At 33.1% G+C, this 16,300-nt stretch overlaps 1 protein-coding gene across 1 annotated transcript; it reads left to right on the top strand.

The window, feature by feature from the left end:
- The first annotated feature begins 13,129 nt into the window (after window positions 1-13,129).
- On the top strand, window positions 13,130-16,013 carry LOC107607031 (inositol transporter 1-like). The gene is made up of 5 exons (XM_016309020.2): window positions 13,130-13,271; window positions 13,544-13,614; window positions 14,220-14,555; window positions 14,983-15,090; window positions 15,180-16,013. The coding sequence occupies exons 1-5, from the start codon at window positions 13,130-13,132 to the stop codon at window positions 16,011-16,013; spliced, it is 1,491 nt and encodes a 496-aa protein (XP_016164506.2).
- The last annotated feature ends 287 nt before the right edge of the window (window positions 16,014-16,300 follow it).

Here is a 16,300-nt window from a genome sequence, read left to right as displayed (position 1 = left end):
TTCCTTTTGTAATTCTTCTTCTTCTTCTACTTCTCCTCTCTTTAGTTTTGCCTTTAATTCATGTAATTCTCTACTTTTATGTTGATGCACTTTTGTTCTTCCATTTTCCTTTAATACAATTTATGATTCATGTTTCGTTATTGCTTATTTGATTTGTTGTTGTTTAATTCCTTGCAATTGAGTAGTGTAGATTTACTTCCCTTGCCATATTACTATGCTTTCCTTTTGTGCCTTCCAAGTGTTTGATAAAATGCTTGGTTGGATTTTAGAGTAGAATTTTATGCTCTTGGCTTGGGAAGGTAACTTAGGAACTCTTGAGTTACTAATGTCCAAGTGATTGACGATTGGGAGCCATTAACTCTAGATATAACTAATTGATTTGGTGGAGAACTAGGACTTATGGACTTGGATTGACATAGCTCATTTGACTTTCCTTTACTAGTTAGAGGATGACTTAATGGGGTTGATCCTTGCCAATTCTCATGTTGTGGTTAGTGATTAGGATAGAGATCCTTGACCACCAGCCCTTGCCAAGACCTTTCTAGTTAGTTTATTTTCATTGCCATTTACTTTTCATGCCTCTTATCCCAAAAACCCCAAAACATAACCCATAACCAATAACAAGACACTTTGTTGCAATTCCTAGGGAGAACGACCCGAGGTTCAATACTTCGGTTTATAAATTTAGGGGTTTGTACTTGTGACAAACAAATTTTTGTATGAAAGGATTATTGTTGGTTTAGAAACTATACTTACAACGAGATTTCATTTGTGAAATTTTAAACCGTCACAAATCCGATCATCAGTGCTCCAGGTTGAGACTCGATACTCTGTTGACCCTACGTTGCAAGATGTGGCTGGGAACTTTAACTCCCCGAAAATCCCCTCAATGAGCTGAATTTGATGATTGATTGTAAAATCTCTGCATAGACTCTTGGGGATGCACGCACGGAGGGACTGTCTAGGGTTAGCTATCGGACATGTCGATTTTGGCTATATAACTGACATATGAGACTCATTAGCCTTAGGACAGGCATACATAATATGCATTTGTCTGTATTTCCTTTGTCTTTATTATATGTCTATACAATTGAGAAATCCCTTGTCTGGCGGAAGAGGGACGATGGTTGTTCCACCAGAGTTTGGAGGGTTGGAGGAGAGTGAATTGAGGGGTTAAGTTATAATTGGATTAGAATCTAGGTACCTTAGACAGTTTACCTTGTTTCTGGTTTAACTTATAATGCTAAGTTTTAAATTTGAGTGTCGGAGTTCTAGGATCGCCTTTAGCTTTTCCGGAACCTTATATATTATGTATGTTGGCACCATTACCATGCTGAGAACTCCCGGTTCTCATTTCATATATATATATATATATATTTGGGTTTTCAAATACAGGTCGAGAGGGACCTTACTAGGCATCTGGAGTTCTCTTCTGCAAGTGAAGTTGGGTTGTAATATTTTGATGTTTTGGCTATGTATATATGTATATGTGTATTTAGACTTCTCCTTTGTGTATGCTTTACCTTTGCACCTCATAGAGGCTTTATGGAGAACTAGGTGTTCATTTTGGGTATTTTGGGAGACTTTGAGAATGTATATATGTATGTAAATATTCTCCGATTGGCCTTGCCTTCGCGGGTCGAGTTTGGATCTTGATACTATGTATTTTTTTGGATATTCTACTCTTTATGTATCTATATCTTTACTTTTCTTCTTAGCCAAGTAACTGTTTACGCCAGCGATGCGCTTTTCTTTTGCGACTTGTTGCTTAAGCTTTCTTTCAAGACTCCTTGAATATTACATTCATTCAACTATTATTATGTATATATTTTACTTTACAGATCGTAATACCATACTACCTCTATTTTACGGCTTAAGCGTAAAGCTCTATATGGTAGGATGTTAGATAAATACTTAAATTTCCTGAAAATTTTGAGTATTTACTCAAATTAGATATAAAATTATTCATGTCGGTTCATTTAATTGCACTAAAACATACCCTTAAGATAATTAAAAAAACATTGTGTTAACGAATTGATATGGTATACAAAAATGTCTTTTGTAGGGATAGAGCTTAGTTCGGACAATGAGGGACCATGGCCCTCCCAAAGTTCTTATAAAAGAATTAGTAAAATTATTATAGAAGAACAAATGTAGCTTAACTAGTATAAGTTTTACACTTTTACATTAAAGTTGTGGGATCAACTCTCACTTTTTGTATTTATTCAATTATTTTAGTTTTATACATTAACATTTTAGATTTGGACTTCAATGGACTTTCACAAATAAAAGGCCTTATTTGCTTATTCATACAAATTAAAATCTCATTCTCATGATCATTTATTATTCTCATTATCAATAAAATTTTACAATTTTAATATTAGAATTAGTTGTAATAAAATTAATTTCTTTTATCTATATAGTTATTTATTTTACAATACATCTTAGACTTGGATTTTAATGGACTTTTACAAATTAAAATCTTATTCTCATTATGATTTATTATTTTCATTATCAACTTAGTTTTATAATTTTAATGTTGGAATTAGTTGTAGTGAAATTAATATCTTTTATCTATATAGTTATTTTTTTTATAATTTTAACTCTAAAATTTTTAAAGTAATTTAAAATATCTGTCTATATAGTTATTTATTTATTGTCATATTAGTAATAAATTTAAAAATAATTATATTTATAAATTTTATTTTAATATAAATATTATTATATAATTTTTATGTTAAATTTTTTTGCCCCCAAAAAATTTCTACAAGCTTCGCCACTAGTCTCATTTATATTGAAAATTAGTGTATTTGTATATATTTATATGTATTGGTCTACGAATAAAATGTCAAATTTGTCTCTCAAAGATCTTTCCTATTTTAAATTTATTTTCAAATTTTTTAATCAAATTCGTCCTTATAATATATAAATTTCTATTTTATTTTACTTTTTAGGATTTAACTAAATTACTAATTAAAAAAATTGTATAAAAATTCAAAATTTAGGATTGGGAGACTTTTTTGTCCCTAAACCTTTTTGCCACATCCACGTGGGACACTGTTATGGCCATGTCAGCATACGATATCCATGTTAGACATCTCCATTATGTTTCAAAATCTCAGTTGGACGGAGGGATCCAAATGTCCTCGTTTTGAGAAAGTCATGGACGTAAATGTATTTTCTAATCCTTAGGGACTAAAATTTTCACGTGACAAAAAGGTTAGGGATCTATTGTCCTTTTCTCTTTTAATTTTAATATTGAAAAGATAATTGTATTTTGCTTTATTATTGGAAGTTGGTGTGTTTCACCCAACGGTGGAAGTCGCATGAAATCAGAGAGTCAGTTTTATTCACATGAAATCGGAGGGTCAGTTTTTTAAATTTTATATCTAACCCACAGATTTTTTAATTTTGAAATTAAATTTTTTTTATTTGCAAATTTGACCCATTGATTTGTCTTACAATGAAAATAAAAAAATTAACTACCCACAAATCGGATCCTCTGATTTGGAGTTAATACTCAAAATGACCCCCAAAATTTGACCACTGACTCAATTTGATCCTCCAATTTTCAATTGACCCAATTTATACCCTTAAACTTTAAGGCGTGGCTCAGATTATCCCTTCCATCCAACTCCGTCACCATAGTAATGACGTGGTACAACTTTACCACATGCCTCTTCTTCTTCTTCTTACCATCACCATCACCACCTCCCCTTTACCAACACCCTTCCTCCCCCAACAAACAACAACATGCACAACCCACCAACACCCACACATTTTCATCGCCACTTATAAAGGATCTTTCTATTATCTGATCCTTCTCTTTCTTACCATCACCATTTTTCCTCTACCAACGTCCTCCCTCCTCAAAAAATAACATTAACAATCTCTAACATTAGCAAATTGAAGAGAAATAGAAAAAAAGAAAAAGAAACACAACACCACACTTTAGATCCCTTTTAATAAGAACACAAAGATGGGTGCAATGAGTGAGGGTACTTCGAATTTGGGACAATAGGTGGTGTGACCTTGTGATTGATGGTAACATTGAGAATGCATTGCTCAACATGTATGCTAAGTGTGGTTACATAAAAATGGGGTTCAAGATTTTCAACATGATTATGCATAAGGATGTTATTTCTTCGGGTGCCGTTATTTTCGGCATAGTGATGAATGGTCATGGTAAGCAAGCATTGCAGATCTTTTTCACAAATGGTGGTTCATGGTGTTGCCCCTAACGATGTCACATTCATTGGTTTGTTGTCTGCTTGCAGTCATGAAGGAATGGTGAATGCAAATGTTATGCTGTTCAAAGCTATGGCGGTGGAAATGTGTGGGTAGTGAATGTTGTTGTTTGTTGGGGGAGAGAGTGTTGGTAGAGGGGAAGTGGTGATGGCGATGGTAAGAGGAAGAAGGAGAGGCCAAGAGGCATGTGGTGAGGTTTGGGTGTCACGTCATCACTCCGGTGACGGAGTTGGACGAAAGGGCCAATCTGAGCCACGCCTTAAGATTTTAGGATATAAATTGGTTCAATTAAAAATTAGAGGGTCAAATTGAGTCGGTGGTCAAATTTCGGTGGGTCGTTTTGAGTATTAACTCTCTGATTTATACACCCTCAAATATGAACTTATCACTCAAAAAATTTAACCCTCGTATTTTAATTAAAATTTTTTCTAATCCCAAATCTGAGCCTCAGATTTGGTTTTTGAAATTAAAAAAAAATCACCTCTATATTGAATTAAAATACCCAACTTTTTCATGACTAAGGATAACACAACAACAATTTTCATTTCTAAAAAAATGAGCCTCAAAAGGTATGGTGTGCTAGAAGGTTTATTTTTTTTGTAGTGAAAATTGTTGTTGTGTTATCATTAGTCATAGAAAAGTTGGATGTTTTAATTTAATATGGAGCTGATTTTTTTTAGTTTGCAAAAATTAAATCTGAAGCTCAGATTTGTAGTTAGGAAAAATTTTAATTAAAATCTAAGAATAAGATTTTTGGAGTGATAAGTTTAGATTTGAGGGTGTACAAATAGAAGGTTCTAATTTCATGTGAACGAAAATTGATCTTTCGAGTTCTTTGAATGTGACTTCTACAGCTGAGTGAAACAGACCAACTTCCAATAACAAAGGAAAACACAACAATATCTCTAATATTAAAATTAAAAAGTAACCCTCTGATGAATACTAAAGTTTCTAAAATCAACCAAAAAAATATAAAAAATAGAGAAAAATGATGATGCTTGGCTTTTCTCTTGGCTTAGTCCATTTAACTTGCAATGCGTTGTGAATTAGATAGAGTAAATACTCAAATTTCATAGAAAATTTGAGTATTTACTCGTGTTAGATATAAAATTATTCACGGTTCATTTAATTGCACTAAAACATACCCTTAAGATAATTAAAAAAAAATATATATATTAACGTCTTGATATGGTATACAAAAATGTCTCCTGCAGGGACGAGCTTAGTTCAGACAATAGGGGATCATGGCTCACCCAAATTTTTTATAAAAGAACTAGTAGAATTATTTTTTATTTTAAGTGTTAATATTTTGGACTTAAACTTCAATGGACTTTCACAAATTAAAGATCTTATTGGCTTATTCGTAAAACCCGGTCAAATCGTAATCAATTAAATAATAAATTAAATAAGAGCGAATATGGTTGGAAAATTTAGCAATTGGAATTTGATAATTTAAATATGATATTTGGACTCGGTGGATTTTTTTGAGTCGGAAAACATAGTTTTTTGCGTAAAAATGCGCATTGACTTTTCGACCAGCAGTACCGGCTGGCGGCTTCGATTTGTCCGGTACTGCGGTTGAGAAAATTAATTAGAAATGAATAATTTAAGAAATAAGAATTTATAATTTGGGAAGCCAGAAATATTTAAAATACGATTTAAAACTCTAATTTTAAAGGTTTTGGCCCAAAATTGGGCCAACGGACAAAAATAAGTGAACCGGACCCAAGTGGGCTCGAGACCCAACATATATAAACATTAGTTATGAGTATTTCATCTCATTTACCCTAAAAGAAGAGGTTAGGGGTGCAACTTTGGAGAAAAGAGGAGAAAACCTAATCCTAGCTCCACCTTCAAATATCCATAACTTTTGCTACGGAACTCCGATTGACGAGCCGTTTGCGGCCACGCGTCGCTCTTCTCATCCTATACAATTATATCTAAGTTTTGTGGTGAGTATTCTATTCATCTCTGCCCAGTTTTCGAGATTCTTCACTGTTATGCATTTTTTGGGTAGTTAGTGTTAAAATCTTGTGATTTTGGTTGTTTAGGAATAGTCTAACATGGATTCTAAGTGAGTTATATCCCTATTTCATATGGACTGAGGTAAGAAGTATTCTAACTCTTGTGATTTATCATTTTCAAGAACCCTAGGTTGATGTATATATGTGAAATTAGTTATGTTAGTGTATTTGGTGATTTTGGTGCACAATTGGGAGGTTGGTGTTGCTTGTGGAGCTTTGGTGAGGCTTGGAGCTAAGGGTTGGTGGAGACTTTCAAGAAGAAGCTCAATTAATTTGGCTACAAGAAATACGGTTTAAGTTTTATTTAAGTACCATGTGGTGTGATGAGAATTTCTAGGCTAGATGCCCCTAGGATTAAGTTTGGATTGTGTAAATAGTTGGTACTAATATACATAGTTGATATGTAATGTAAATTAATGATTGGATTGAGAATTGTGTGAATTGTATATTTGGTGTGTTGAGAATTTGATGAATTGGATAATGAGTATTGGTTTGTGGAATATGCATTTAAATTTGAATTTGGGCCGGAGGCCATGACTTTTGGGCCGGAGGCCGGAAAGAGGTAAGAAAGGTAAGTTGATATGTGTATTGTGTGATGATATAAGAGATTGGATGGATTTTAGATATTGAATGTGTGCATAATTGGTTTGGTTATTGAATAATAAGGTTTGAGGAATTGAGGTGTGAAATTCGATAGTTTTGGGTGAAATTATGTAGAGGAGGTAGGTTTGGTTTGGTTGAGTGTAATTATGTGAATGTGGTTGGGTTATGGTCATTTGGATGAGTGGAAATGAATTTGGTTTGTAAACATTGGAAAAATTAGTGATTTCTAGTTTTGAGTAAAAACTGATTTTTGACCAACTTTGGCGGTCCGTAACTCGGTCCACGGAGTTTGGAATTCTACAAATTTAGATTTTTATGGAAGTTTATTCAACGATCTTTCCAACGGTTCAGAAATGGTTGGAAAATGAATTTTGTAGAAGAAGTTATGTGTGTTGGAAGTTTAGGGTTTGAAAATGTAATTCTGCAGCTTTTTAACTTAGTAAAAATTTTGGAAAATTGTGCTTCCATGCGTACGCGTGGCCGACGCGCACGTGTCCGTCTTGATTTTTACTCACCCATGCGTGCGTCTGGCCGACGCGTACGCGTCGATGCACTGATGCAAATGCCCAGTAGAAAATCCAGAGAGTTGCGCTGGAATTGTGTTGGTTTTGTGCGAGGAGCACAAAACGCACCCACGCGTATGCGTGGCTGATGCGCAGGCGTCACCTTACTTTTCTGCCATCCACGCATGTGCATGAGCGACGCGCACGTGTCGCTTTGTTTTTCTGACTTTCACGCGTACGCGTGGGCGACACGCACGCGTGACCCTGTTTTCAGCAAAGGTTGATTTTGAGTTTTTAAAGCCGAATTTCAGACTTCTAAGCCTCCATTTTCATCCTTTAAGTCTTAAATCTTTATAGCATGCCTAGTAATGAAAAGAAGCTAGGACATGTGGTAACTTGTGGATGAAATAAAGTAAAAATCAATGATGAATGATGAGTAATGATGATTGTATGAGTTTCTGAGGATGATGGTGAGAGTGTTGTGTATGTTATGAGCCGGATGGCTGTGACAAGCATTGAAATATGGCTGAGTATGTACATGTATATGATTAATGATTAAATGATTATGATTGATTGAGGAAGCTTGAACATATGGCGAGTATTCTAGAGATGCATATATGATTAATGAATGTGGTAAATGAATAATGATGGAAAATGTTGAATGTGATGTGTGAACCCGGATAGTAGGCAGTGGCGTTGTCCACTTGCTCTGGGTATGAGATGGGGAATGAGGATTATGATAAATGAGTTTAATTATGGAGTTTTGAATGAATGTATTTGTGATACCTGGGTAGTAGCAAGGGTCGTGGTTCGTCCCGCTTGCTCTGTGTCATTGTCTGAGAATTGATAATAATGAAGAGTGATTATGAATAAAAGTGTATTTGTGATACCTGGGTAGTAGCAAGGGTGGTGGTTCGTCACGCTTGCTCCAGGTTAATGTTTGAGATTTGATAACAATGATGATTGATTCTGAACTGAATGAATGTATGTTTTGAGATCCTGGACAGGAGCAAGGGTTGTGGTTCATCCCACTTGCTCCAGGTCAGAGATTGTGATGCCTGGGTAGTAGCGGTAGTAATGGTTATTCTACTCACTCCAAGTTGAGCTTTTAAACACCCGCCTGGGTAGTAGCCGCAGTAGTGGTTATTCCACTGGCTCTGGGTTGAGCGGGTAGTAGCAAGGGGGTTGTAGCTCAAACCTACTTGCTCCGCGATGGGTGTTTCTGTCCATGGTTAGCTACCAGGACGTGTCGGGTTGGCTATATAATCGACAGATGATATCATCAGTCATAAGGCAGGCATACATCATTTGCATATGTTTGAATTGTTTGGGTTTGCCTATTTGTTTGGGATTTGCTATATCATATATGCTATGTTACCTGATTATGTGCTACTTGTTCTACTTGTACTTTAATTGTGTATTACTTGTCTGTATTGCTTGTGTTTGTACAACTAAGAGGTCCCTCATGCTGGTGTCGGTGGACGCTGAGGGCTGTTCTTGATGAGATGAGTTGATGATGCAATTGAATAATGATGATTATTGAATGAGATAATTTGAGTTCCCTGGGTAGACGCAGTGAAGTGATTTCACTTGCTCCAGGTAGAAAATGTGACAATTTAAGCTCCTTGGGTACACGCAGTGAATTGACTCCACTTGCTCCAAGTGAGGATATAAGGTATTGATATAGAATTGCGGAGACAGAATAGCTGGTGATGGTTTTGGATATAATTCTGATTGTGAATTGTTGGAGAGTTAGAGAGATTTGAGAAGTATGAAGAATAAGAATTTGACTTAGCATTCCCTTTTGACAGTTGCCTATTTATGGATTAGCGAGAACATAGTGTGAATGTTTGGAGAAAGGAAGTTTAGGATGCTTAGTGAGTTTTTATTACAATGCATTGTATTTATTTGGCACTTTTACCGTACTGGGAACCCATGAGTCGGGGGTTCTCATTCCGTATATATCTCTTGTTTTTCAGATACAGGTCCAGGTGCTTAGAAGTGGGCTGTGGTTCATCTGAAAGATGGCAAAGATCTTTATATTCTCTACTTTATATTTTGCTTAGAATCTCTCCACCTTTATTTTGAAAAACTCATGTTATGTATTGAACTTTTTTGAACTTGCCTGTAGAGGCTCTTATGTTTCTTTGGGAGAGATTAGGAGATACTGTTGTCAACTACTGTTATACTGTACCCTAGCCGGCCTAAACTTCGCGGGTCGCGACTAGTGGCTATTTACTTATGTTATATATCTATATACTATCTTTCTCTTACTCTCCTTCATACCTTTATCTGTATATCATTTTCGACTTCACGCTTTACCTTTTAGTTGTCGTTACGTGAGTCATACGACTTCGCGATTTTATTTTACTCAATTTCAGGCTTCTCGATTAATACTTCCTCCAATTTTACTTATAACTATATATTAAAAATCCACCTTGAGAGTCGTACCACCTTATTATCATTGACTTATGACTCGAGCATAATGATTTGAATTTTAGGGTGTTACATTATTCATACAAATTAAAATCTCATTCTCTTTATCATTTATTATTCTAATTATCAAGAAAATTTTACAATTTTAATATTGAAATTAGTTGTAATAAAATTAATTCTTTTATCTATATAGTTATTTATTTTACAATAACATCTTGGACTTGGATTTCAATAGACTTTTACAAATTAAAATCTTATTCTTATTATGATTTATTATTCTCATTATCAACTTGGTTTTATAATTTTAATGTTAAAATTAGTTGTAGTAAAATTAATACTTTTTATTTATATAGTTATTTATTTTACAATTTTAATTCTAAAAATTTTTAAAGTAATTTAAAATATCTGTTTATATAATTATTTATTTGCGAGTAAACTACCATTTCTACCCACAAAAGTTAAAAATGCTGACATATCTATCCATAGAAGACAAAAATTACCATTTGTACTCATAAAATATAGATTTTGGCTGGCAAAGTTATCCAAACTTTAAAAAATTAAATAAAAAATTATACAAAAAGAATAATTATATTCAAGCAGCAACGTTTAGAAGCCATAATAGTGTCAAATAGAAATCAAATTATGAACAACAAAATTGATTGACACAAGACTTTAATAAGAAAGAAAATGAAAGCAATAAACAATGCAAAGATAAAAGATTAAGAGTTACTTGCTACAACGAATTGTTGCAGTGACGTCAATGGAGTCAATGAAGGGCAAATGTGACAGAGGAAGCAACAAAGGTTGGCGACTATGATGGCGAGGGCAACAACGACTGCGACGGCAACGACACCACTATTCGGTGTCTAGAGCAGTGGATATGGTGCGGATTTGACCTAGATCTGAGTCAGAGTGAGGAAACAGGAAGACAGATGTGCGTGTAAGACAATAGGCATCGATCGTCAGCGATGGCAAGGCCTATGATGGCGGTGGTGGGTGGTTGTCAGTGGAGAAAGTTGAGATGGAATGGGTTTTGAGGGAGTGGGTTATCGGAGATTCACAGACAAAGGTTTCTCTCTTTCTATGGGTTTGTAATTTAGGAAATTAAATAAAATATTATAATAAAATTTAGTGGCAATGACATAATTGCCAGTATTAATTTAAAAAAAAATCAAAACTAATAATAAAAATAAATAATACTTTAGTGGCAATAATAATAATTGCCATTATAATATATAACAATAGTGTCAAATATATAATTGCTACTAAAATTTGTGTTCAAAACTTTTTTCATGTATTTTTTGGCAGCAATATAATAATCACCATTATAATATATAGTATTAATGGCAAATATATAATGGCCATAAAAACATTACTTAAATAAAAGAAACAGTGGCCATTATGTTATTGCCGCTAAAAATTTTGTCGCTAAAACTCATTTTTTTTTTGTAATGACATAGCTAGTAGTCCTAATTGGCTACTAACATAATAAATTTAAGCAATTATATCAAATTATTTCCAAATTGAGGGGATCCCGGCCAAGGGATTTGAGGTGCACTCCAAAAGTTAAGATCTTCATCTGGAGGCTACTTTACAATGGGATTCCAGTCCAGTGCATCCACGACGGATTCCAAAATGTAGAAGACTTGTGCGCTAGCTAGGGAGAGACGACTCTTCCCCCTTGGCTCTGCCCCTTGCGAAATAGGCTTGGCAAATCTCCAACCTCGGTGTGGTGTCAATAGTCAATGACAATCAAGAACCATAGTTGTGGTGGTTGGAATTGGGTGAGCTTGCAAGAAAAGAAGGACCTGACGATGGCAGCGATGCTAGTCTGGGCAATTTGGCGAGGAAGAAATGCCAAAATCTTCAAAGGAAAGGACATCACTATATTCATTTTATCTGATGAAATGAATAAATGACTAGCTTTGGAAAAAAAAATATTACCAACTGGTTATGATGCATGGACACTGACACGAACACGGGATACGACACGACACGGGACACATGGACAAGCAAATTTAAAATTCTTATATGACACGGGGACACGATATATATATAAAATATAAAGTATTTTTTAGAAAAATTGAAATGATATTTTAATATTTTATTGATATTAAAATATAAATTAATTTTTAATTATTTTTATATCTTTTTTTAATTATATAAAATATATAAAATATATTTTGTTTTAATAATTAATAATATATACTATTTCTAAACTCATTTCAAGAATACATGTTACGAATAAGCCTAGACATGCTGACACGTGATGGTATTTAAGTGTGTCGAATTGTGTCCGGAGAAGAATTTTTTATTTTTTATTAAGACACGGTTGAACACAAAAGACATGAGTCTCAAACGAGTGTCGATATGTGTCGTGTGCGAAATGTATTCGACATGAGAATATGACAAATAAAAAAAATATCCCTATTTCATGGCCAACTGGCAATTGGCATTAATTATTTATAATAATTTAATTAAAATAAATTCAATATAACAACAAGTAAGGGCTAAATTGTGCGTCAATAATGCAGTTATTAAGCATTTCTAAAGATTAAAAAGATTATCACATAAACATGTTATAATAGGACTTGATGACGCGATCGACCAATAAGAAATTTTGTTGTATCTTTTGTTATGTTGAAATAAGTCAATTTGGTAAGTTAATGAGATATTTTCCAAGACTTGAGTTCTTATATACATAGGATGAACTTAATATTTTTCATTATTTAAATTTCTTTCGTAGTCACACGGTTTTTTTGCATATTCAAATAAAAAATGCTCTCATTTATCTACTGAGATTTAATTATTAATAAAATTAAATAAGACACAAATATTAATTTGTTTTTTAAACGAGCAACATAAATAAATACGATACTTTTAAATTTTAAATAAGTGAAAATCCTTAACTAAATACATAAACATTTCCGTCCAAATACACCCTTGTAATTGTTTAAGTACTTATCAAAAAAAGTAAATAAAACAAATTAAACCGCTTCTTCCTTTCATTATTTAATTTTACCTCATGCTATAACAATAGAAGAGTTGTCTTTCCTACTATAGTTGTAAATATCTTTAATCAGTTTCATTTTTGACTATTTTGTATTTGTACATTGTTGCAAGTGATGGATTTTTAGCCCGTCTTACCTAGAATAAACAAAAAATGCCTTCAAATATAACAAATTTTCATAAAAGAGAACTAACTAGAATACCAAACTAAGCATTTGTATTCTCTATAAAATTAAATGATGTCTCATCTTGTATGTATAACCATAGTTTATAATCAAGGAGCAAGCTAAAATGGTTGCAGCAGATATGAATATTTCTATGAGAGCAGGAAGTTTCAATTACTTAGAAAAACATCCTGAGCGTAGAATATCAATTTTTCAAAACTCTTACATTGTTGCAATTACTCTCACTGCTGGCATTGGAGGTCTTTTATTCGGCTATGATACTGGTATGTGTATATATGCATTTGAGTTCAATTAGAGAACTAATTTCAGTAAGTTTTTTAATTCTAAATTTTAAACTCTGAATTTTAAACTCTTTATTCAATTCTAATATGAAACTCTAAATTTTCCAAAGATAAAGGTTTAAAAAAATAAATTTGCAATAAAAAAATCAATTAATATTGACTACTTTATAATTTTTCAATATATTTTTCTTTTAGAAATATATACCCACACAATTGCTCATGTTTGTTTCTATTTGATCGATAAATGAATGCAGGTGTGATATCAGGTGCCCTCTTGTATATAAAAGAGGATTTCGAGCAGGTCAAGAATAGTTATTTTCTTCAGGTAATAAGCAAAAAGGTTTATTAAGTCACACACTTTGACTATAAAAAGTTTTTATTTTTGATAATTGAGGAAAGACTCAACATTGAAAAAAAAATTATGCATTTATGAAAAGAAGGTGGCTACTTCTATAATTGCAATCTCTTAGATTATTCAGTCAAACATGACAAATCATCTAATAATTTACGATACCATTTTCACATGACCTTAAAATAAAGCCTCAAAAAGAAAAAAAAATCTTACAAATACAAGACCTAAGTGAAAAAGAATAAGACACCCACTAAGACTTAACAATGCTAGGCTTTTTGGGATTGATTGGAAATTATGAAAAAGACAAGGAAAAGAAGAAGAAGAATTCAATAACCTATACATGAATGTTAGTTTTTGTCTTGGGCGTATAATATGATATCTATTGTTATGGCATCTACACAGTAACTTTAATTTCGGTAAAGTATTGTAAAATTTAAAATAATATTTTTTTATTATCAAATAATTCTTTTAAATATGATAGCCATCATAGTCATCATAATAATAATAATAACCATAGATTTTACTTTTTATTTTTATGTTTCATATGTTTGTGTGTATTTATCTGTTCATATTTGCAGGAACTTATTGTTGCTATGGCCTTGGTTGGTGCAATATTTGGTGCTACCATTGGCGGTTACATTAATGATGCTTTAGGGCGTAAGATGGCTATTGTAGTGGCAGATTTTTGTTTTGCCGTAGGATCACTTATCATGGCCATTGCACCAAATCCTTATGTTATTATAATAGGCCGTTTTTTGGTTGGCCTTGGTGTTGGTGCAGCTTCTGTTACTGCTCCTGTTTATATTGCAGAAGTATCACCATCTGAAATAAGAGGAGGATTAGTTGGCTTCAATGCTCTTATGATTACCGGTGGACAATTTTTGTCATTTGTCATCAATTATGGCTTGACAAAGGTAAGCATACATAATTTGCTAACCACTACTAGATTGCTAATAACAAGAGTAACAACAATAATAATAGTTTTTATTGTTAAATACTCAATCATAATTTTATAATATCTAATAAAATCTGTTAGAGATATAATTATTTATGTATTTTTTCTTTAAACTTAAATTCTTGGGCGAAGTAATTTTGCAACATGGTATCGTAGTTTTTATAATTTAAAGGTGTAGAATTCAAACCTTGTCGACTCCAAAAGAAAGAATTTAATATAAGACAAATAAAAAGAGAAAAAATAACATATATATGCAAAAATTAAGGCAAACACACCATAAGTTTTTGATAGAAGAATGTGTTAGAGATATAATCAATCATACACCTCCTATCAATTTGAGTTTTTTGTAAAAGTAGTTTCTTGATAAAATCATTTTTTACATGTAGGTCCCAGGTACGTGGCGTTGGATGCTCGGAGTTGCAGGCTCACCTGCAGTGGTCCAATTAGTTTTTATGATCTTCCTCCCCGAATCCCCAAGATGGCTCTATTTTAAGGTAAAACCTATACATATCAATACATGTAAAACATGTTCCAAATTCATTGTTATTCTTCTTGTATGTGAATTTTTTTCTTTAACCTACAGAATAAGAAAGAAGCAGCCGCTAATGTTCTATCCAAGATTTACCCATCACCTCGTTTAGAAGATGAGATTGAGATTCTCGAATTTCACTTGGAGAAAGAACAGAAAAATAAGGTCAAAGTTAACTACAGTGATGTGTTCAAGCTAAAAGAAATTAGAGTTGCATTTATATGTGGGGCTGGACTTCAAGCATTCCAGCAATTTACCGGTATTAGCATTGTCTTGTATTATAGTCCAATAATAATCCAATTAGCTGGGTTCAAATCAAATGATGCTGCATTGTTCTTATCCCTCATTGTTTCCGGCTTGAATGCCGGTGGCACAATTCTTGGAATTTATCTTATCGACGCTTCAGGCCGCAAAAAGCTCACTCTTGGTAGCTTATCAGGTGTGGCTATAGCCTTGACCATCCTCTCTGTGGCATGCTTTATTATAGGACATGACAATGCCAGTCAAGTATATGCTTGGCTTGCGATTATTGGTTTGGCTTTGTATATCATATTCTTTGCCCCTGGTATGGGTCCTGTGCCATGGGCAGTGAACTCAGAGATTTATCCTGAAGAGTATAGAGGAATATGTGGGGGCATGTCTGCAACTGTGAATTGGATTTGTAGTGTTATAATGTCTATTAGTTTTCTTTCAGTAGTTGATGCCATAGGGCTTGGTGGGAGTTTCATGATTCTCTTGGGAGTCACTATAGTTGCAATTGTTTTTGTGATCATCTACATGCCAGAGACAAAAGGATTGACCTTTGAAGAAGTTTCAAACATTTGGAAGGAAAAAGCCTACGGAAAAGCCAAAAACGACATAAGTCTGGTTGAGAAAACAAATACATGATTTTGTTTTTAGTAATTACTATTGCATAACTCTTTTTCATTCTTATGTATTGTTATTTGTTGATTAACAATCATTGTTTATTGATTGTTTTATGTGTATACAAAATGAGTCATTATATTGTTAGAAAATTATAATTTTTAATTTATTTGTGGGCAATACATGTAATCAATTATAATCACATTAGCTATTTCATATTATATGACTTATATATAGTTAATCTCATTTATGGTTATAAATGTTAAATAGACTAAACGATTATTACTTTTGATTTGAGTTTAAACGAGAGT

Source organism: Arachis ipaensis, chromosome B7 (assembly GCF_059453495.1).
Source record: "Arachis ipaensis isolate K30076 ecotype BB chromosome B7, ASM5945349v1, whole genome shotgun sequence".
NCBI classification, from domain to species: domain Eukaryota; kingdom Viridiplantae; phylum Streptophyta; class Magnoliopsida; order Fabales; family Fabaceae; genus Arachis; species Arachis ipaensis.
The sequence above is the reverse complement of the archived record's forward strand: the minus strand, read 5'-3'. Positions and strand labels throughout refer to the sequence as shown.

What these genes read in the sequence shown, in the direction of transcription:
- LOC107607031 (XM_016309020.2), top strand. Translation starts at nt 13,130, where the DNA reads ATGAATATTTCTATGAGAGCAGGAAGTTTCAATTACTTAGAAAAACAT. An exon ending in TTTATTCGGCTATGATACTG is followed by an intron (nt 13,272 to 13,543) that starts GTATGTGTATAT and finishes AAATGAATGCAG; the next exon opens with GTGTGATATCAGGTGCCCTC. An exon ending in AGAATAGTTATTTTCTTCAG is followed by an intron (nt 13,615 to 14,219) that starts GTAATAAGCAAA and finishes TCATATTTGCAG; the next exon opens with GAACTTATTGTTGCTATGGC.